The 21,711-nt window shown below is 45.0% G+C and overlaps 2 protein-coding genes across 3 annotated transcripts; both read right to left on the bottom strand.

Annotated features, from left to right (window-relative positions):
* Nucleotides 1–4,271: 4,271 nt before the first annotated feature.
* Nucleotides 4,272–14,303, bottom strand: TMEM230 (transmembrane protein 230). Of its 2 annotated transcripts, none has more exons than XM_035120629.2 (4): nucleotides 14,181–14,303; nucleotides 9,843–9,970; nucleotides 7,413–7,535; nucleotides 4,272–5,718 (listed from the first exon to the last, which is right to left on the bottom strand). In XM_035120629.2, the coding sequence occupies exons 2-4, from the start codon at nucleotides 9,936–9,938 to the stop codon at nucleotides 5,578–5,580; spliced, it is 360 nt and encodes a 119-aa protein (XP_034976520.1). In that variant the 5' UTR covers nucleotides 9,939–9,970; nucleotides 14,181–14,303; the 3' UTR covers nucleotides 4,272–5,577. The 2 variants fall into 2 exon arrangements, with proteins under 2 accessions (XP_034976520.1, XP_034976521.1); XM_035120630.2 differs by lacking the exon at nucleotides 14,181–14,303 and adding an exon at nucleotides 14,017–14,160.
* A 2,058-nt stretch (nucleotides 14,304–16,361) lies between these two features.
* PCNA (proliferating cell nuclear antigen) lies at nucleotides 16,362–20,823 on the bottom strand. The gene is made up of 6 exons (XM_035120956.2): nucleotides 20,459–20,823; nucleotides 19,210–19,307; nucleotides 17,731–17,798; nucleotides 17,255–17,449; nucleotides 16,925–17,048; nucleotides 16,362–16,827 (listed from the first exon to the last, which is right to left on the bottom strand). The coding sequence occupies exons 1-6, from the start codon at nucleotides 20,677–20,679 to the stop codon at nucleotides 16,748–16,750; spliced, it is 786 nt and encodes a 261-aa protein (XP_034976847.1). The 5' UTR covers nucleotides 20,680–20,823; the 3' UTR covers nucleotides 16,362–16,747.
* Nucleotides 20,824–21,711: the final 888 nt, after the last annotated feature.

Below are 21,711 nucleotides of genomic sequence, written 5' to 3' on the forward strand. Positions count from 1 at the left end.
GGAATCACCATTATGAGATGGACTTTAAAAAAACAGAAGGAGCCCAAACAGTAGAGTTGAAACCTGAGGCTGTGGGATCCTAGAAAGACCACCTTTCATCACGTTCTTTTATGGTTTATGGTTTATGGTTTTGAAGGTATTCTTGAAGATGCTTGGGCAATGCTTAGGGGAAGAGAAAGAGAGAAGTTCACTCTGTATCCTACTGAGACTGAAATTAATTACGGTAATGCATGCATATTTATGGTATGATAAAGTAAAGGCCCACAGAGGCTTTAAAACACATATAATCAGAAAATCATTGTATAGTGTTTGGTCCAGGTACAAAGATCTGTTAGAAAGAAAAACACCTAAATGGTTATCACCATTGGAGGCCAAGGTTCGTAAAAGAGTAAACATGGAAACCAGTTGGCCGAAATATAGAGATTTGTTGATTCAAGAAGGAGACCAATTTAAGTTAAAGACCTATGAGGAGTTGAAATGTAAATTAGATGATATCCAATATCACCAGATAAATGAAGTTTTCAAAATGGATAGACTAGTTGGTTTTCAATTAGAGAGGTCAAAGTTGGAAACAGAATTGTTAGAACCTAAGATGAAAACACTTTCCAGAATGTATAAATTGTTGCTAGAGTGGCATACGAAAGATGAACAAACAAAGAATGTTATGATTTTGTGGGCAAAGGATGTTGGTCATAATATTATGATTGAGGATTGGGAGAAATTGTGGAATGTGAATATTAAGTTTACTGCGTGTAGCCTACTACAAGAAAATTTAATGAAGATGATGTATAGATGGTATCTTACACCAGTAAAATTGGCAAAGATATATCACAACCATGACAACAAATGTTGGAGATGTAAGAAAGAAGTAGGATCCTTTTACCACATGTGGTGGACGTGTCCACTAGTAAGTGACTTCTGGAATAAGATTTACAATGAACTTAAGAAAGTGTTGAAAAACACATTTGTGAAAAAGCCAGAAGCATTTTTAGTGGGCATTGTAGGGAAAGAGATTCCAAAGAAAAATGTGTCCTTTTTTCTGTATGCTACGGCAGCAGCGAGACTTTTGATTGCTGAGAACTGGAAATTACAAACACTACCAACGATCGATGACTGGCAGATGAAGATGATGGAGTTTATGGAACTGGCTGAGATGACCTGAAGAATCCGCAACCAGGGAGAGGAAGCGACGGAAGAAGAATGGAAAGAGTTTAAACTATATCTTAAAAAACATGCTAAAGTAACAGAACAGAAATTAAGTTGTAAATGAACTGTGGAAATTAGTAATACGTGAAAAGATAACTAGAAAACAAGATATACAAGGTGATTAAGATGATATAGAATTTGCTAATTATAAATGTGTTAAAGAACCACAGGGAGGGAAGCCCGAGGGGGTCCCTTTAGACAATGTAAGGGGAAAAGGAATATGTAACTTGATTTTGTGTTTATTTATTTCTTGTATTGTTATTATTGTTGTGTCTTTTCTTTTGTGTTTTCTCTTTTCTTTGTACTTTGAAAAATTCTAATAAAAATTATTATTTAAAAAAATGAAATTAATTACGGTAATATTGTTATGGGGGGGGTTAAGACTCCCCCAATATCTCTGGATTCAGTAACAGGATTAGAATTTAAGCACACCCCATAATTCCTGGCTTTAACCAATGGATTTAGCAGGGTAAAAATACAGGCTGGACTTTTTTTTCCTGACCTGACCAGGAAATTGCCTGGGGATGCTCCATTATGAAACATAACCCATCAAGAAAGCAATCAACAAGGCAGAAGACTTTCTGCTGGACACAGGGGGGGGGGAAATTCCCCACCGTGTCAGATGGTGAGCAGAGAGCAAAGCAGTTTAGGATTTCCGGGTGGGTGACATAAGCAAACAAGGGGAAAGTGTCAGCTTTGCAAGCAGTTTGGCAATGCAGGGAAAGGGTGGTCTCAGCCCCATGTGGGTTGGGTGGGACAAAGACACATAGAGCATGGTAGATTTCTCCATCAGGATGAATATATAAAAAATCTTTATGATCTATTATTGGAATGGGAAACTAAAGATGAACAAATAAAATAAAAAATGATAAGATGGGGACAAGACCTAGGGAAAACGATCATGTTAGAAAAATGGGAAACTTTGTGGGAGAGAGATATGAAGTTTACACCCAATTATGATTTAAAGGAAAATCTACTGAAAGTGCAATATAGGTGGCACTTAATGCCGGAAAAATTAGCAAAAATGTACAAGGGAAGCAACAATGTATGTTGGAGATGTCACAGTGAAATTGGTACATATATACATATTTGGTGGTTTGTAAAGAAATTAAGAAATATTGGGAAATGATCTATAAAGAATTGAAAGAGATGCTCAAATACTCTTTTAAGAAAAAGCCAGTTATTTTTATTGGGAATGATGGACAAGGAGATCCCAGCGAAAGATAAAGGTATAGGGACCCCTGACCATTAGGTCCAGTCGTGACTGACTCTGGGGTTGCAGCGCTCATCTCGCGTTATTGGCCGAGGGAGCCGGCGTATAGCTTCCAGGTCATGTGGCGAACCAGAGCAGCACACGGAAACGCTGTTTACTTTCCTGCTGTAGCAGTACCTATTTATCTACTTGCACTTTGATGTGCTTTCGAACTGCTAGGTTGGCAGGAGCAGGGACCGAACAACGGGAACCGCTGACCTTCTGATCGGCAAGCCCTAGGTTCTGTGGTTTAACCCACAGCGCCAACAGCATCCCTCTCAGCAAAACATGTTGCTGTTGTTGTTTAGTCATTTAGTCGTGTCTGACTCTTCGTTACCCCATGGACCAGAGCACGCCAGGCACTCGTGTCTTCCACTGCCTCCCGCAGTTTGGTCAAACTCATGTTAGTAGCTCTGAGAACACTGTCCAACCATCTCGTCCTCGCTCATCCCCTTCTCCTTGTGCCCTCAATCTTTCCCAACATCAGGGTCTTTTCTAGGGTGTATTCTCTTCTCATGAGGTGGCTAAAGTATTGGAGCATCAGCTTCACGATCTGTCCTTCCAGTGAGCACTCAGGGCTGATTTCCTTCAGAATGGAGAGGTTTGATCTTCTTGCAGTCCATGGGACTCTCAAGAGTCTCCTCCAAGCACCATAATTCAAAAGCAGCTCTCACTTCCATACACCACTACTGGGAAAACCATAGCCTTAACTATACGGACCTTTTAAGTTTGTTATTGGTATGAGCTGTCGTGTGCACGCACACTTCATACCAATAACAAACTTAGTTGGAAGGAATTTTAAAATTTTGTTTTGACTACGGCAGACCAACATGGCTACCTGCCTGTATACGGACCTTTGTCAGCAAGGTGATGTCTGCTTTTTAAGATGCTGTCTAGGTTTGTCATCACTTTTCTTCCAAGAAGCAGGCGTCTCTTAATTTTGTGACTGCTGTCACCATCTGCAGTGATCATGGAACCCAAGAAAGTAAAATCTCTCACTGCCTCCATTTCTTCCCCTTCTATTTGCCAGGAGGTGATGGGACCAGTGGCCATGATCTTAGTTTTTTTGATGTTAAGCTTCAGACCATATTTTGCGCTCTCTCCTTTCACCCTCATTGAGAGGTTCTTTAATTTAATTTAAAGAGGTTGTATGTATGTGTAAATAAACCATAAATCATAAAGACACCACCGTCTCCACTGTGCCTCATTTCCAAACAGAAATAGACCTTGGAATGTGCGCGTAGTACCCCTGGAATGTCGCTCGGCTCAGAGATTGGGGTGGCGTGTAACAATATTCTTCCCCACCACCCCTGCTTGCATCTCCCTTACTTTCTGCTGTCGTTTCCTACGCCAATGTTTAGACTGTCAGCTCCTCGGGGCTGAGATTGCACATTGTGCAACACACGAGGAATGCTGATGTGAACAAAGGAAGCTGTTATCACCTACAAAATCTTTCCCAGATCTACCTTGAAATGTCAGGGGCTGCACTTTCTGCATGCAAAGCAGGGGTTCTATTATGGAGGTAGACTTTTTCTCTGTGGCAGCATCTCCAAAAAGGGTTTTGTGGTTCTAGACTCACAGGTGTTGGCTGTCCGCAAGGAATCCAGTTTCTCAAACCCCTCAAAAGTCAAGCCCTGAAGCGAAGTTTGCTAGTTTCTGAGAAAGGCTCTGGAAAGTAGGTCAAGTGGTCAGGGTAAAGGATTTCTTCAGAACAGCCTGTCCCTCCTTTGTGGCCCCAGTTCCTCCATTTCCCCTTGCAATGTTATCCACAAAAATCAAGAACCCTTCATATTGCTTAGATGATGACATTAAATCAAGGTAGAATATTGTATGTTCTTTATTTATATTAATTACATATTCTGCAAGCACAAATTAAAACCTCATTGCATACATCCTCTTTTGCATTCTAAAAGCTGTGCAAACCTAGCGTGGAACCCAGACTTTAGCAGAGGTTTAGACAAAACAAAAGGAACTCTTATGCAGACTGGGATTTATCTATGTATCCTATTTCAGGAATACTGCATAGCATTTAGGCCAGCCTCCTCTAAAGATGGCACCCTCCAGGTACTTTGTCCTACAGCTCTCATCTACCTTGCATGGACTGGCTGGAGCTGATGGGCATTGTAGTCCAAAACGTCCAGAGGGCACCAGGTTGAGGAAGGCTGATTTAGACAGTGGACAGAATAGACAACTACAGCATCTTTGAATAGTTGTGTCCCACCTGACAACAGTTTTTGAATTCTGCTGGGGGAGGGGGGAAGAGATGTAATAGGAAACCTTTTGGCATGGTACCTGGGAAAGAGACTTTAGCAGGGGCTGGAACTGATCTAATCTGGGTCAGCCAGACAGAGGTGTGTCAACTTTGGTGTACATTGGATCACCCACAAAAGTGAGAGACTTTGTCGGACATGGCTTACAAAAGTGTGTGCATGTGGTTTTTTTTTTAATGCTTTCTTATGCGGTTTCTTTTTTTGCTCTTGAACTAATTGTTTGAGAGGAAACAGAGTGTGTATGCCATGGAGGATGTGCTCCCCCCCCCCCAGCCCGAGATTTTATTTTCTGGGTTTTCAGTCTTTTCTCTATTTTTAAGTATCGCATAGTTTTATGGGCTTATTGGTAAATGTCATGTTCTAGGTGGTGTTAAAAGCCACCCTCTATTTTCCTTAAATTTTGACTGGCTCCTCAAAAGGCCAAATTGCGAGAATGCCTGCCTGAACAGATTTCTTGGTCACACAATCATTAACCACTAGTTCCAGTTCTTGCTTTGCAGATGTTCAGCTCTAGATAAAAAGTCAACTGAGAAGAAATACCAACAGACTTTAAAAAACCCCAAACAAAAACACCTGAGTTTCTTCCTCCCCCTTAAGCTCACGTGCCTCCATATGGTGCTGGGCTAAGAGGCACAGCTGCATTTGCCGCCCAGAAATAACTTCCCATCTCAAAGCAGACATGTTTCCCCTGACAGCTGCTCACATGATTTGCTTTGCATGATGTAGCAACATTCTCCGTGAAATCAAAGGGAAATTATGCAGAAACCCCCATTTTCCTTTTGTGGGTTTTTTTTTTGCAAAAGTTGCAAAAACTTCTCTTCCTAAAAAAAAGCTGTGTTCTGCCATATTCTAGTCATCAAAATCAGGAATGTCGTCATAGGAATAGCCCCTGTAGCCTTTGGAAGCAAAATACGCAATACGCAAATGATAGAAGCCAGGAAGGAACACCAGGATTCCGATGATCAGAACAGGGATCGCTCGATCGGTTCCCTGGAAAACAAAAGAGAATAAGGGCTTTTTCACACCTGGGCCTGGAATAGCCCGGCCTCCCCAAATCAGACAACTTGCAGCTGGATGTGCAGACTGGGGTGAGGAGATGTGCAAGTTCTTCCGGCAATGGCCCATTCACACATTGAAAGTTGCAGCCATCATCTGACAAAATATTGCACAAGAAAACCAGCACTAAGACTGTGAAAGCCAGAGGGAGCAGGCCACCCAGTCCAAACTGGGACCATTCACAGGTACAGTACTTAAAACACTGTACAAAGGGTTGGACTAGATGACCCTCGGGGTAATTTCCAACTCTACAGTTCTGTAATCCTGGATGTTTCCAACAACACACACACACATATTAGAAAGGAACACTAACTTTCCCCAAGGTCACTACCAAATTGAATTTTGGGGTGAGGGTATTCCAGTACTGTATGTAGTGATCAGTTAAAGACTCTGGAGAGAAGACAAAAGCCACTCAACTCCAATATCCCCAAAGAAAAAAAATGACTTATTGTTTGGAAATCCATGCCACTAAGTAGCTCAGTTCTTGATCCCAATGTCATGAGATAAATGGAAGGGGGAGAACCCCCAAGATCAGCCAATGACATTCTAAAGGAGGGTGGGAGAGCTTCAGTGTGTGGTCAATGCCATGGCACTTATGTACTGCTTTCTGGCTTCCAACTGAGGCATCTGGTTTGCCACTGTGAGAACAAAGTGCTGGACCAGTTGCAGGAAAGAGGACTCTCCTCATGTGCCTGAAGTGGAGCGCTGCATTCCTTCCTCCATGAGGAAATGTGGATGATGCAATGTCTCCACATGTGGAATGTGCCCGTCCTCAGCTCTGGGGTTTCAAAAGTGTGAGAAAAGGAAGTAAAACTCACTCAACAGATTCCCCCCCCCCTGTTGTTGTCAGGCCCATGGAACAGCCTGAAGGAACATGACACACACCAACTTCTAAAGTTTAGCAAGTTAACAACTTGACAACTTGGGACCAGTTTACCTACAAGATCACCCTCGCCCTTTATGTGCCCACTGGGCTGCTTCGATCAGCGGAACTGGCATTGCTACAAGTGCCACATAATGCCTTTCTTGCATTTGTAAGAATTCAATCTCTTAGTGTGGCAGTACCTACACTCTGGAACTCCCTGCCTATTGACATCAAGCAACCGCCTTTGCTGTACCCTGTTCAGTGCCTGCTAAGAACATTCCTGTTTAGGCAAGCCTAGCCAGATGTTTAGAAATTCACGCAATGTGCTGCTAAGGTACTTTAAATTATTGTTGTTAATTTTTCCTATTGATAATTTTATCGTTTTGTCTTTTCTGTAAACTGCTTTGAGGTCTTTTTTGCTTTTTACAATCAAGCGATGCACAAATACTGTGAAAATAAATACCTGTGCCTAGTTTTATCTGGTCCCAGGATGGGAGACCTCTTGGCGGGTGGGGAAGCCACTATTCGCAAGAGCTGTAACTATAACTTCTTCAATGCACACACAGAGACCCTGCTGGTCAAAACTGAGACAAAATGGCAACCCCTCAGTTACTGTGCCCCCTTCCAAATCCTGCATCCAAAATAAATGACTCCTATGTACAGGGCAGCTCAGCAAGAATGCAATTTTGATGTCTTGTATCTCAGTTAGTTTCTGATCGTTCCAAGGTCAGGTCACCCCTGGCAGAAGAGCTGAGCCACTTACTCCTTTGCTGATGTATCCTGCCAGGAGCAGAGCCCCAATGATAATGAGAAGGGTGCCAATCAGGAACAGCACAGTGGCCAGAGCAATGGCCTTGTAGGGGATCTTGGGGGGGCTCCTCTTGAACTAAAGGAGGAAGAAGAGACAGGTCAGCATCAAAAGCATCATTGGCCACTTTTAGCCCGGTTACGAAAGCATCACAATTCTGAAGGCACTTCCATGGAACCACCTTAGCCACCTGCATGGATGGCTTTGGCAGGAGGAGTAGACAAACGTGCAGAAGTCAGGCTGATCAGCAGGAGATGAGAGGAACCTGCATGTTCACACACAGGATGATCCTCAAGGATCTGAAGACAAGCTTAGTCCATCAGCATCAAACTCCACTGAGAGTTTCAGAACAGTGGGCTAGACAGACTCGGGGTCAGTTCTAACAAGGTCACTGAGAGGGGCAATTACAGCTCCCCCCCAAAAAAATGTTACGTGCATTAGGTGGCGCTGTGGGAACCCAGGTGGCGCTGTGGGTTAAAGCACAGAGTCTACGGCTTGCTGATCAGAAGGTCGGCAGTTCGAATCCCTGCAATGGGGTGAGCTCCCGTTGCTCGGTCCCAGCTCCTGTCCACCTAGCAGTTCGAAAGCACATCAAAGTGCAAGTAGATAAATAGGGACCGCTCCGGCGGGAAGGTAAACGGCGTTTCCGTGCGCTGCTCTGGTTCACCAGAAGCAGCTTTGTCACGCTGGCCACATGACCCGGAAGCTGTCTGCAGACAAACGCCGGCTCCCTCGGCCTATAGAGCGAAATGAGCGTCGCAACCCCAGAGTCGGACACGACTGGTCAGGGGCCCCTTTACCTTTACCTTTGAAACAATGGGTAGGCTGAAGAGGAAGGGAATCTTTCCTGAAGATACAAGTTGTAACCCAACTCCTTCAGATAAATGTTGAATAGTACTCCAGAGCCAGTGATGTAACCAGGAAACGGAGCCATTGGTATGGGTGGGTGGCTGTCAGGCTTCATCTAAGCAGCCCAAATCAACTCTCTTTTTAGCACTGGAACAGCCCAGCAAAAACAAAAACAAAAAAACTCCTTGCATGGGAAAGGGAGCAACTTCTTCCACTGGCAGAAGGAGTGCACTCAGACTTGATTATCCTGGAGTGCTCCCAACACAGGTGCTTCCCACCCAGGAGGGTTCTGCTTTACTGACTCCAAGTGTCATTGCCAATGGGGTGGTGATAGTAAGAAGAAGAGGTAAAGAGCATCATCTAAGGACACAGACAATTGCCAGGTCTCCAAGGAAAAGCCTCCTAGGGAGCAAATGTTACAGAAAACGCCTCTGCATGAAACCTGGGATAAATGCTGCCGGCCTGGGCTGGACAGTCCAGCGGCCTGCCTTCAGTACAAAGCTACTTTGTACGTTCAGCCAATATAGCAGGCAATTCCAGGTCTGCCTTAATGCTACGCCCAGCCAGTGTGACAATGCTGCCTCCAAGTGGCCCACTTTTAATGCATCCTCACAAACGCACAAAACACAGGAAGAGCGAAAACCCCAACCAACCCTGGAACAGAAATGAAAGGTTCTGGGCGGGTTTGCCGCCCTCTCACCCCAAAACCCAACTTCCACTCTGATGGTAATATCTCCAATTGGGTCTGGCTTGCTTTTCAACCCTTTCCTGAAATTATCACCTGCAGATATCAGCTCCCCATTTAGACCCGAATCTCCTCCTCTGGTCTTGGCAAACGAGGATGCTTGAGGAAGTTGCCCAGAGTGAAGTTACAGGAAAAGCTTCCTCCTCTGGAGCCAACACCCCACCCCCAAGGAAGGAAGGAAGGAAGGAAGGAAGGAAGGAAGGAAGGAAGGAAGAAACCCACCTTTGCCCATCTCAAGTGACTCTTAAGAAACAGCATGAACAGTTGTACATTTGCACCAGTACCCACAAATCTTCGCTTGGCTTGCAATGATGGGGTCATCTACCCCTCTATTCTCCTGAGCCTCCTCTCTTTTACGCTGAAGTTTTGAGAAGAGAAGGTACAGCAGAAGAGGCTTCTCCTAATGCTTACATCCTCTAAGCTGCCATGGAAATGCAACCTTTTGGGACGGAGGAAGAGGCAGGCGTGTCTGAGCTCTCAGCTCTACAAAAGCAAAGCAAGGAGGCCAGGCTTAAGCATACAGGAACTGCTTATTTGTGTTGATAGGGGCTTTAACATTTCAATAGCAACCCCAAGATGTTGACTGGGTTAACACTCAAGTTCCCAAAGTACAAAACCCCTTTGGGTTATACAGAATGCTCCAGTCCCAGTAAACGGCTGCATGTAATAGCAGGAGGATTATTGCCACCTTGTAAGGAATATCTGAACGCAAGTGAGGATCACAACACAAGAGGAGGTGGTGCTTCTAAAATGCAAGGTATTCATTTTGTCCTCCCCCCCCCCAATTTTACCTGCAGGTCAATGTAGCCTTCATCTGTGCTCGCAAGCTTGGAATATTTCACTTTGCTGCTGGGGATTGAAGCTGCCAGGTTAGTTCGGGATGGCATCTTTACCAGTAGGAAGCATCAGCACCTACAGACTGGGAGAGAGAGAAAAAGCTTTTGAGCAGGCATCCCCAAACTTCGGCCCTCCAGATGTTTTGGACCACAATTCCCATCATCCCTGACCACTGGTCCTGTTAGCTAGGGATAATGGGAGTTGTAGGTCAAAACATCTGGAGGGCCGAAGTTTGGGGATGCCTGCTTTTGAGGGTACGGGAAGAGAGTAGGAACAGCAGATTTTAATGCAGGAGAGGAACTGAGACAACAAAGATAAGGAGCCTATGTTACTAAGGGCTTGTTTACATTTGAGCATTAGTTTAGTTGTTAATCCGTAAGAACAGCGTGCTGGATCAGGCCAAATGGCCCATCTAGTCCACCCTCCTGTTCTCACAGTTGCCAACCAGATACCTGTAGGAAACCCATAAGCAGGATTTGAGCTTAAGCCCTCAAACAGAGAAGTCCCCATCTGCATTGGTCCACAATTTAAGTCACACAGAGGTTTCAAACAAAAGGAAACCAAATAAACCTCAGACCATATAGAGGAAGGTCTGGACTACTTTCAGCCATCGATGGGGACTCACAAGGTGTAGAAATGCACAGTTGTTTTAAAGCATGCATGGAGAATGCAGGGCAGACAATCCTGTTTAAAAAGCAGAGTTACTCCTGGCATAGATATGCCCCTAGAAGCCAGAATGGCCCTGACAGAAAGGGTGAACCAGTCGCCTGGGGAAGTGGCCAAGGAGGTTTAGGGGTGAATAAGTCCTAGCCTTCCACCTGCTGTGCTATTTTAACACTGCAAACCGCTTTGACCCTGGACTTTATAAAGCCCTGTAATTTCTTCCTGCTGGGGATCGAAGCCCTGTGGTTTTTATGCCATTAGCAAGTTACATTGCAAGCTACATCCACAGAGGTTGAATCAGCAGCTTTTGTTCTGGGGTGGGTGGGGGGTGGGAAGGCATCCAAGGAGCAAAAACATCCAAGGAGTGAAAACATCTGGTCCAATGCCAGTACAGCCACAATGTGCTCTCTCTCTCTCTCTCTCTCTCTCTCTCTCTCTCTCTCTCTCTCTCTCTCTCTCTCTCGGAGGTTCTTCCTAATGTGTCAAACAGTGTTTCTCAAACTTGGGTCCCTAGCTGTTGTCAGACGATAACTCCCATCATTCCTAGCTAGCAGGATCAGTGGTCAGGGTGATGGAAATTGTAGTTTGAGAAACACTGTGTTAACAGAACACAAGCTGACACCACCCCAATCCCTGCAAACAGGAGAATTACACTTGAATAAACAGGGGGAATACATCAGGTATTCTGGCCAGGGCTAGGCTAGCTAACACGCTCATCAAGAATATATTGTTTTGTTTTTTCTAGCTCACCCTCCCTCTTGATAGCTATCCATGGAAGCTAACAACTGTAGTTAAACGTAAGTCATAACAACAATAATTAAAATGCATCAAAAATCAGCAAGAAAAATAAATCAAGATCTGGAAGGCACAGGGAAGGTGTTTGTTCAAGTATTTTTGCCCCAAGCTGAATGGAGCCTGGCAGCCAGAATTAACTAGCATTTCCCTTTCTCACTGCACAAGAAGCCCTCAGCTCAGTTTAAAATCCCACTTCAGCCGTAATGATCACTGAGGTAACAAATAGGACCTCAAAAGCACTTTAATCGTTCAAAGCAGTCACACACAGTTTTATTTTTTTCATTTTTTAGTTACTTACACAATGGTCCTATACCTCTACAGACGCAAAAACAATTCTGCTCCAATGTGAGAAGCAGCATTGTCCTCGCCACTCCCTGCCACACACAGCAACATCTCAAGTGGAGTCAGGTATCCGGCCTCCACTCAGCTAGCTTAAGGAAAGGCTTGAATTTCTCCCTGCTTATAAAAAAAAAAACTCGGAAAAAACTACTAAGCTGACAGCTTCCTAGAAGGCACTGAAGTGGCTAATTCTCTTTTTATAGGTTCCATTTCTGAAAATCACAATTAATATCAGGGATGCTAACAGCTGCAGAAACATATATTGAAAGGCACTACAGAAATGACATTACTACCGGTAAATGAAACAAACTAGTATTACTAAGCACTGGATTCTAATTCCTCATACATTTATGGAACACAACTGTCCACATTCACTTTAGGAACAATGTAGTAAAGGTCATTGTCTCTTGAGAAGGTGACCCCCCCAACCCACTGCAATATTAATTCGAGATCAGATTTCACACACAGATCCACATAAGAAAAAGAATGAAATATAGAAGGGCTTTGCCTTTCTTCCAAGGACAGTACATTTATTCTTTCAACAGTCACACGAGAGAAGGTGGTGATTGACCCCCAAACCAACTGACAATTTCCATAGATGATTTGGGAGGGGAACCCCCATCCTAATACTCTATCCACCACATCTCTCCCCCCCCCCCATCTCTCTGAATCAACTTATCCTAGTCATCCGTGTCACACTAAGGAGTTAACAGAGCTTTGCTTTTGGAGTTAAGCTTTAAGAAAGCTGGAGGGCTTGTTCCATTCAGTCCCATTTTGGGAGTCAGAAAGGTGTTCCTGGAAAAGTGTGGCCACTTTCAAAATCCTTTTAGAGCACCACACCAGCGGTTTAGCACCCAAAAGCACACTGGAAGTCCCTCCCACGGCAGAGGAATGTAGAATCTGCATCCAGCAGATCCTACTGTGACCCAAACCACAACACCATGCTGACTTTTAAGCACCTCACCTCTATGTGATTCAAGACAGCAAAATAGAGGGTGTGATCCAACAAAGGGGAAAGCTTTGCCAGAGCCTCTGCTACTGTTCACACTAAGAAGGAGAAGTTCAAAGAGTCATTTGTGGTTGGTAAAGCCAGTGATTCTGGTCCTTCAGCCCCACCCCAGTGCAGTTTTAAAAGGCAGCCTGTGTTTTCACTGCTGCTCCAATGCACAACAACACGGTTATTTCTATTCTGGCCAAGTTAAGAGCATAAGACAGACCAACAAGGGCCCATCTAGTCCAGCACCCTGTTCTCATATGGTCAACCCAATATCTGTGGGATTCGAGCACAAGAGCACTCTTCCCAGTTGGGAAAAATCTTGCTCCAAAATGTCCCACTTCTAAAACTATATGCACTGGGGTTCTTTTAAACTGCTTTCTGCAATTATAAGCCTACACCTAATTTTAAAAACAGTAACAGAAATCATCCAAAGCTACATCGTTTTGTCAATGGCTGAAGACGGCATGGAACTTTAGAAAGCAAGAAAAACTGGAGTAAAACATGCCTCCAATCGAAGAGTCAAAATAAATGAGAGATGCCTGCAACTTAAGCAACACCAGGCAGCAGAAGAACCCCCACATGGATTCCATTCCCCCAAAATGTTCTCACCCTTGTGGAGCTTTATGCTGCTCTTTTCCCATTTTAAAATCATAATTTATTTTTATTTTGCAAGCCACCTAGATAATTTTATGCACAAAGATGACCACAGCATCAACTTAACAGTAAACAAACACACCACCAGCAGCAACAGTAGCCCTTTTGGAGCTACTGCTCAAGTTCCCCAATGACGTGATGTTCAGCACCTTAAATTGTTTTAAAACACACTCCTGCAATCAGGTGCTCCCAGATGCTTTGAATGGCATCTAGACGGGACCAGGGTAGTGTGTTAAACTAGGATCTGCATAAACTAGGGTTCAAATCACTGACGCAGGGCCAGTCACACACTCTCAGCCTAACCTACCTCACAGGGTTGTTTTGGGGATAAAATGGAGGAGAACTATGTAGGTCACATTGAGCTCCTTGAGGGGGGGAAAGGCGAGTTTATAAATGTAGTAAGCAAATGAATTTTGTTTTATTTATTTATTTTTGTCGCAGGTGCTGTTTTTAAGCAGCAAGATCAAGGATCCTCCAGAATCTGGCGCCAGATGCAGAATGCAAATAGGAGCAGACAATGGCTTCTGGGAGAAGGGCAGCTTCTTCCCCAATAATGGGCAACCTCCCCCCCCCAACCCCAAATAAAGAAAAACCCCACAGCTTCTGCACCGCACCACTGGACGGGCATTTTGCTTTCATCCCGCCTCTTTTGGACTATGACCAGGGTTCAAATCACTCACTCGGTCATGGAGGTTGCTGGGCGACGTCTCGGCCGAACCTACCTCACAGGGTTGTTGTGAGGATTCAACTAGGAAGCCGCCCGCCACCTTGAGTTCCTTGGGGGCAGGGACGGCCCAAGGATTGCTGGCACCCGAGGCGAACTTCCCCTCCCCTCCCTCCCTACCTGCAGGCCAGCGCCATCTCTCCGCTCCTGGCGGCAGGAAAAAGTGAAATCCACTTCTGTCGCACCGATTCGGCTGACTGTCCCCGCCACCCCGACCGGAAGTTTACCGTCCTCGCGCCTGAGCCGCTTCCGGGTCAAGACGCCTCCGTCTGAGTGGACGCTGTCGAAGTTGGCCCCGCCCTCGCACGGCAGGCACTGTTGAGCCGAGGGCCGCCACAAGGGGGCGCTCCACGCCCAGGGATTTGCCTCGTCTCGTATGCGCTTTTTCAGGAACGACCGTATTTATGGATGCTTTTGATACGGTATTGCGCTATAATGGTGTAATTATTATTAATTATTATACACCGCCTTTCTGGCTACGTTTCCCCAGCCACTCTTGAGGGCTCGAAGGTGAAGGGTTGGTAACAAGTAAAGGATTTAACTGGTTTTTTGTTTAAAATTCAGCCGCTGAACCCAATTCAAAAAACAAAGGCTCTTCATTTTTCTTTGATAAGGGTTATCAAAGCTTGGGTTATGAGCTTGGGAGCTCAGACGTAGAGTTTATCTTGATTTCACTAAGGGACTTCTGGGTAGGCATGCATAAAATTGTGTTTAAGGCAGAACCTAATGCAATTTTACATCATGTATCGGTGTCACTCAGTTTGAGTTTGACCAGGTCACAGTGGGAGCCCTGTGTCTAGTTCTGCAGACCAGAAATTGAGGTCTAAAATTGACACATCCAGAGGGTGGCACATGGGAGACAGCCATAGGAAGTATAGAGTTGGGAATATTTAGCTTGGAAAAACTAAAGGACTGTCATAAGCACAATGAACAATTTTGTTTTGGGGTGTGTGTGTGTGTCCTGGACCAATGTGTGTGATCTGGACCAATGAATTCAATCAAATCTTTTTTCTTACATGTTAGGAAAGCTTCCAGGCAGTTCTTTCAAGTGAAACAAATTGTTTCAGGAGATGGAGGGCTCTCCTTTCCCAAGGTTTTTAAGGACACTGGACAGCTACCAGTTTCCAGAAGCAACCATGACTGAACTTTGAGATATTTCCAACTTGCTGAGGCCCATGTTTAAGTGCACAAAGGCTTCTGCCCCTTAACATCCACTGCACAGCAAACACACCTAGCCCTCTGGTGTTGACTATCCCACAGCTTTGAGTAAGAGGTTCCTGTCCAATTAAAGCAAATTATTTTCAGCATTGTAAGTTATACTTGAGGATTGTTGAATATGGTTGGTTTTATTTCAAGCAGCAGTTTTTGCTGCTGTCACCCACCTTGCAACATTATGGTGAAGGACAGATAAGAGATGTGGGCCAGTGTTGGAATAGGAACTGCGAGACCTAGGTTCAAATCCCCACTCAGAACAAAACTCACTGGGTTGACCTTAGGCCAGTTGCTGCCCCTCAGGGTTGTAAGAATAAAATGGGATGGGGGGGGGGGAAGAGCCATGAACACCACCACAAGCTCTTCAAAGGAAAAGTAATTGAACAGTAATTTTTTAAAAAAGCATTAAGGGAATGCTTAAGATACAGGTATCCATTAACAAGGCACATTTAAGAGTTTAGATTTAGAAAGACAAGCAATAAGTTGCCTTGAAACCATCCTGGAGCATGACTTACACAATACATTTGGAATTTGTGGAAATGCCACTGGCAGGCATTTCTTGGCAGGGGCAGCATGCTGGATTTTTTTGGATAAAATATTGCCATACTGTAGCTCTAATTTGGGCTCCAGGACCAAGTAGGTGACGTTTCATCACTGTGGCTGACTGATCGCTGAATTGACTTGCTTTCTAAGCTTGGAAATGGGGACAACTTGGCCTTCAAACATTAAACCATTAAAACAAAACAAAAAACCCCAGGCATCCAACATTCATACACTGACCCCCAAAACTTCTAAGTATGCAGGTAAGACTTCACCTGCTAGATAGGAATGGGCTGTCATCACTGCCTGCACTGGCAGAAGCTGCTCAGTATTGAGTAGCTACCTACCATCACACATTTCCCATAATGCCATGGCATGTACAGCACAGCACCTCTGGACATGTAACATATTAAAATGGCACTGCTTCAAAGGACCAGATCTTGGGTAACTCACACACCTGATCCACTCCACCAAAACTTGGAACGAGGCACAGCTTTAAGCCTCCTTAAACTCCCTTCCTCTCTCCGTTCAAAGCCACGCAGACGCAAGTTAACAAACTGAATATTCTTTATTGACAAGTTTTCAGCTCCAAGGACTCCTCCTTCAAGACAAATAATTAAAATCCAATTTTTCCAATCATTATTACTTTTAGAAATCGAAGAGCAGCCTCACTGTGAAGAGATTGCCATAGAACCTCCTTGTCTTTTTAAATACTGTACTTTCTGGAGTAAAGGGTTAGCTATAAAAACAAGGTATAAAAGATATGGGGAGGGAGAGGGAGGGATTTGCAAAACAAGTGAAAAAAGTATTTACACAGATATCTACAATTGGACCCAAGTGCATATATGATAATTCCATGCACCAAGACAGAATGGTGAACAGGCTTCCAGCAGAGGTTCTTCTTTCACAAAACCCTGATTATTTCCACCAAATTCTTAAGATTCTTCTTGATCTTCAATCTTCGGAGCCAAATAATATTTCAAGTGTCCCATGTCTGCTATCTTATATTCAACAACTGCAGGAGACCAACAAACAAAAGTTAAGTTGGATTTAAATTGAAACCAAAGTTAAAACCAAATTATTTGCAGAGATAGCTTCCTAATGAAACTTACCTAGTGGGACACCTGCAGACATACTGAGGGTAACTGTAGAAGACAATGGTGTGGCTTTGGTGAAGAAGTTCAAGTACCTCAAAGCAAAAGTCAGCTGGACTGCCTCATTCATCTCTATTGTAACCTACAACAAATTAAATTTGAATAAAATATTCAATAGCACACTGTTTTAAAAGTCCAACAAACTTAACAACTGCATTAGAAACAGGTTTATCACAAGCAAGGTAGGCAAACTGTTCTGCAAGTCAGGTTTATGGAGGGGAGAAAAGAGATTGTAAAGGACAATTAACATTTACTCTACAACCTGCAGTTAAAACTTCACCAACTTACAGATTCTTCCTCTTTATCCACATCACTGGTTTGTGAGAGTTTTATATTTCCACTTCCGAGCTCTCCAGTAGCAGAAAATTTAACACCATCTTTTGCGCAAGAGATTACAACAGCATCTCCAATGTGGCTAAGATCTCTGCAGATGCGAGCAAATTCACCAGAAGGCATTTTCACCACACAGCTGTACTCCTGTTCCTGAAAGAGCAACACAGAGCCTTACTTTGAGCAGCATTTTCACAATGTCTGCAGGAGCAATTCAAACCAAAATATTCACAAAAGCAGAACATAAATAAATAGTTCTATTGTTCATTAAGATCAGATGAGCAATAAAAATGTGTCTTCCTATGGAAAAAGGAATCCCTTGCTTCAATCCTCCTTGAATAATTTTGGAATAATTTTGTTAACCATTTTTGCAGAACAAGCTTATATTTAAAGCTCAGTTAATTACAATAAATTTGAAGCAAAAGTGCACTTACTGGAATTCCAAGCTGTTCTACATCCAAGTCCATTAATTTCATTTCATAGTCAGACACCTTCTCCTGATCTAAGGGAAAAATGGGAGTATTAGTCAAGTATATAATCATGACACATAACTTAAGAGATCTCCTCAGCCAAAAATAGTTTTGCAGGAAGTGATTACTGGCCAACCTTTCCCATAATATTTAAATCTTCTTTCCAAGGAGAGACATTATGATGTACAGTGGTACCTCGCAAGACGAATGCCTTGCGCAACGAAAAACTCGCAAGACGAAAGTTTTGCGTTGCGCGAGGAGACTCGCAAGACTAGGTTTTCTATGGCCGCCGCTTCGTCTTGCGAAGCGCGGCCATAGAAAGACGAAGCAGCAGCGAGCAGCAACAAAAGGGGAACCAGCTGTAGCGTGGAAAGAAGGCAAAGGAAGAAAAGCTGACAGCTGATCTTCCTTTGCCTTCTTCCACGCTACAGCTGATTCCCCTTTGTGTTCTGCTGGTCTCTGCCGGTTGGCCCGAGTCCGTTCCTCTGCTTCTCCCCCCCCCCCGCCTCGCACAGAGCCCAGCATGGGGAGCCTTGCCGGGCTGTTGCCGCCTGCCTGCCTTCCCTGAGCCAAGCGACCGAGTGCCGCTGCCGCCAGTCCCCCGGAGCCCATAGGAACGCATTAATTAAGTTTCAATGCATTCCTATGAGAAACTGTGCCCCGCAAGACGAATTTTTCGTAAAACTAATTGACCCGCGGAATGAATTAAATTCATCTTACGAGGTACCACTGTAAAACCCAATGACAAGACCACATGCTTCTTCTACAGTGTTACTAGCAGAATTCATGTCTATTTTGTTTCTGGTGCTTCTAGTTTTTCAGTGGTGACAATTCTAACAAGTTTTGCACGTGCACCAGGAATCTACTGTTTCAATAAATTATGATCACTTCATCTGTGATTCTAAACTAGCTTAGGTAGTTGAAGAGCGCAATAATTTTATGGCACTGACAACTGATCTGCTCAGATAATCATCAAGTAGCCATCCTTGTTACAGATAACGAACTTCTGGGAAGCTGAAGTTACATCTTCTTGGCCAGCTCCAGAATTAGAAGTTTAAAACAAAACATTTGCAGCAGACACTTGCACAGGTTTATGTGGGATCATTCTGCATGCATGGACACTGGGACAGGGATGGCTGTGAAGAGCCTGCTTCATTTTTTTGTGGGGCACTTAGCAGCTTATTACATTGTCTCAGGAAGAAAGGAAGCAATTCTGTAAGTCAACTTTGTTAATGTCTCTCATCTCTCTCCCTCTGCATGGTTGCAAACTGACAGAGGCATTCTCTGCAAGTGTTCAGAAGCACAGAGAAACATCACAATTTCCCATTAGCTTGAGAAATAAGTGAACTTAAGAGCAGTCTGATTTGGGCAAGTGCCCTAAATAAATATAACCTCCAGATCAAAACTTAGCTATTTTGTATCCGTGAAGTTTCAGTTACTTACTTGGTGTCTCAAACACCAAAACCAGTGTGTCTGCACTGTCTTCTGCTCTCAGGGTGATGATATCATCATTACCTGCGCACTTCAGTATTTTGGACATACTAGGAAAGAAAGAAACATATTCTTATCATTTTAAGAAAGCATTGCCACTGGAAGCATATGAAGATCTTACGAAGGGGAATGAAGGGAATGACTGCTCACACCAAAACACCAGCAAGTAGCATCATACCACTATGAGATGGTTGTTTTTAGATTTGTATGAATATCCAAACTCAATCAGGCAAGGATATCCCAGTCAAGAGAGCATGCATATGCATACATTGCTACAGTGGTACCTTGGGTTACAGTCGCTTCAGGTTACATACTCCGCTAACCCAGAAATAGTACCTCAGGTTAAGAACCGTTTCAGGTTAAGAACGGACCTCCAGAACGAATTACTGTAAGTTCTTATCCCGAGGTACCACTGTACTGGAATCAATAGTAAACGCCTTTTGTGCTGCATTGTTGTTTCATCCATATTGCAAAACAGGGAACACCAACAAGGCAGATGCAAACCTACTTGAATATTTGCCCGCTTAGGTACTGCCATGGGCGGGAGGGGGGGTGCTTGCTACACAGGGGCAGGAGAAAAAAAGTATGTGCAAACGTGCCAGTCAAATTTTAAGGGGCCACGAGCCTCATTGCTGGCAATGAAGAGGCCTGCCTACTTCTGGAAAAGGTGGCCTCATTCGCGACCATTAAAGGATCCTCTCCTTTCCACCACGAGTTCCCGCCAAATCCCTTTTCAAGGAGTAGCAGGATACGCCCGCCTGTATTAAAACTAAAGAAAACAAGCCACACCCACGACAGGCCGCATCGACCAATCAGGGAAAAGCAAAAAGGCCCGTGAGAACGGAACCAGCCAATCCGCTCCGCGATTCCGGCGCGCGCTAAAGGGCTCACCCCCTTTTTTTAACAGAAGCAGAACCCTCCCCTTCCCGCGCGCTTTTCCCGCCAATGTCAAGAATGGCGGGACGCTTCTATCACACGTCACCCGACCGGCGCCGCCACCGCCTGAAAGGATTTGGCGCTCTTCGCGCGCGCGGCGGAACAACAGCGGCCTAATCCTCCCTAACAGTGCCCCTGTGTGAGGGAAACTCCCGCCTTTTTCGCCGCCCTCCTCCTCCTCCTAAGGGAGGGAGGGAGAGAGGACCGGCCGTCAGACAGGCGCGGCGCTTCTCTTCCCTGGCCGGGCTCGGCCGCCCCGCTTCACCTGGTGAGGTTGACTCCCATGGCGATGTTCCGGTCGCAGCGGTAGGTGTCGAAGCCCTCGGAGCGGAGCGTGAGCTGCACCAGGGAGACGTGCGAGGAGTCCATGCTCTGCAGGCTGATGCCGCCCGAGCCGAGGTCCCAGCAGGCCTCGGTGATGAGGTCCTTGAGGGCCTCCAGGACCTTCTTCAGGACGGAGCCCTGGATGAGCCGCGCCTCGAACATCTCGCCGGCGGAAGGAGACAGAGAGGCAAAGAAGCGCACGCCCTCCCACCAAGCAGCAAGCGCAAAAGAAGGCAACGCACTTTGGCGCCGGCGGGTTCCGGACGGCCGCTTTTATACCTCCCCTCCCTCACGCCCCCTCGCGAGCCGCTCTTCAGCCCTTAAGCCAATCCCTAGCATCTGCAAACGGAAGGCGGGCACGAAAGGAGCTCCGGCGCGCATGCGCCGCCTGTGCAACGCCCCCACGAAAGCGTCCCAAGAGTTCTCCCGCGAACAAGTGCTTTTGAGCGGGAGATCAGCGGTTACGTCGTTAAGTGGAGGAGCCAATCGCATTTCACAGGAGTTGGTCCGTCCTCCCTTAATCAGCCAATTAGAGGGAGGAGGAGGAGAAGGGGGCGGGCACTTGGTGGGAGCTCCAATTTTCCTGCGCACTTAGCCCAGGCTTGTCCGTGCTGCGGAGCAGGAAGCCTGGCTGGCAGAGGGGCTTACTCTCGTGTTGACTTGCCGCGGTATTATTCACGTATTGGAAGCCACTTTGAGGGGTTTAAAGAAAAAATAACAGTGTATAAATATTATGAAATAAATTAAAAATATATTTATGCATGGAGATGTGAAAGACTCCCGAGAGACTTTACCAAGCAATGAAGTCCATGCCCCCTTACTGCTGAAGAAAATGTGGGGAGTGTGAGGCTCGTTTCTGTATATGTGGTGGGAATGCAAGGTGGTTAACTAATTTTGGTTTTATATATATAAATCAAATACTACTCAGCAAAACATGCTTCCTGGCCCCTCTTACCGGTAGCTGTTCTCTCTTTAGAGAGCGATGCCAATCCCTCCAATACACATACTGTAAAAACCCACTTTTAACGTTACTAGCGGCCGCCAGATTAGTTATTGCCCATCATTAGCAGTCTCCTGGCTCTTTACCGTGTGATGCATGTTTCACCAATCACCATCGCTTTGTCAGAACGCTTGACCAGACATAGTCTAGGTTAGGGGAGGCTGCTGCAGCCGAAGAGGCCAGTTGTCATGGCA

The sequence above is a fragment of the Zootoca vivipara genome, chromosome 6 (assembly GCF_963506605.1).
Source record: "Zootoca vivipara chromosome 6, rZooViv1.1, whole genome shotgun sequence".
Lineage (NCBI taxonomy): Eukaryota > Metazoa > Chordata > Lepidosauria > Squamata > Lacertidae > Zootoca > Zootoca vivipara.

Excerpts from the sequence above, each read along its gene's own strand:
- TMEM230 (XM_035120629.2), bottom strand. The coding sequence starts at position 9,938 with ATGCCATCCCGAACTAACCTGGCAGCTTCAATCCCCAGCAGCAAAGTG. Across the intron at positions 7,536-9,842 it reads AAGGCTACATTGACCTGCAG|TTCAAGAGGAGCCCCCCCAA; the intron begins GTAAAATTGGGG and ends TTCCTCCTTTAG. Across the intron at positions 5,719-7,412 it reads CAGGATACATCAGCAAAGGA|GGAACCGATCGAGCGATCCC; the intron begins GTAAGTGGCTCA and ends TTTGTTTTCCAG.
- PCNA (XM_035120956.2), bottom strand. The coding sequence starts at position 20,679 with ATGTTCGAGGCGCGGCTCATCCAGGGCTCCGTCCTGAAGAAGGTCCTG. Across the intron at positions 17,450-17,730 it reads TAGAACAGCTTGGAATTCCA|GAACAGGAGTACAGCTGTGT; the intron begins GTAAGTGCACTT and ends TTGCTCTTTCAG. Across the intron at positions 17,049-17,254 it reads TGGATAAAGAGGAAGAATCT|GTTACAATAGAGATGAATGA; the intron begins GTAAGTTGGTGA and ends AATTTGTTGTAG.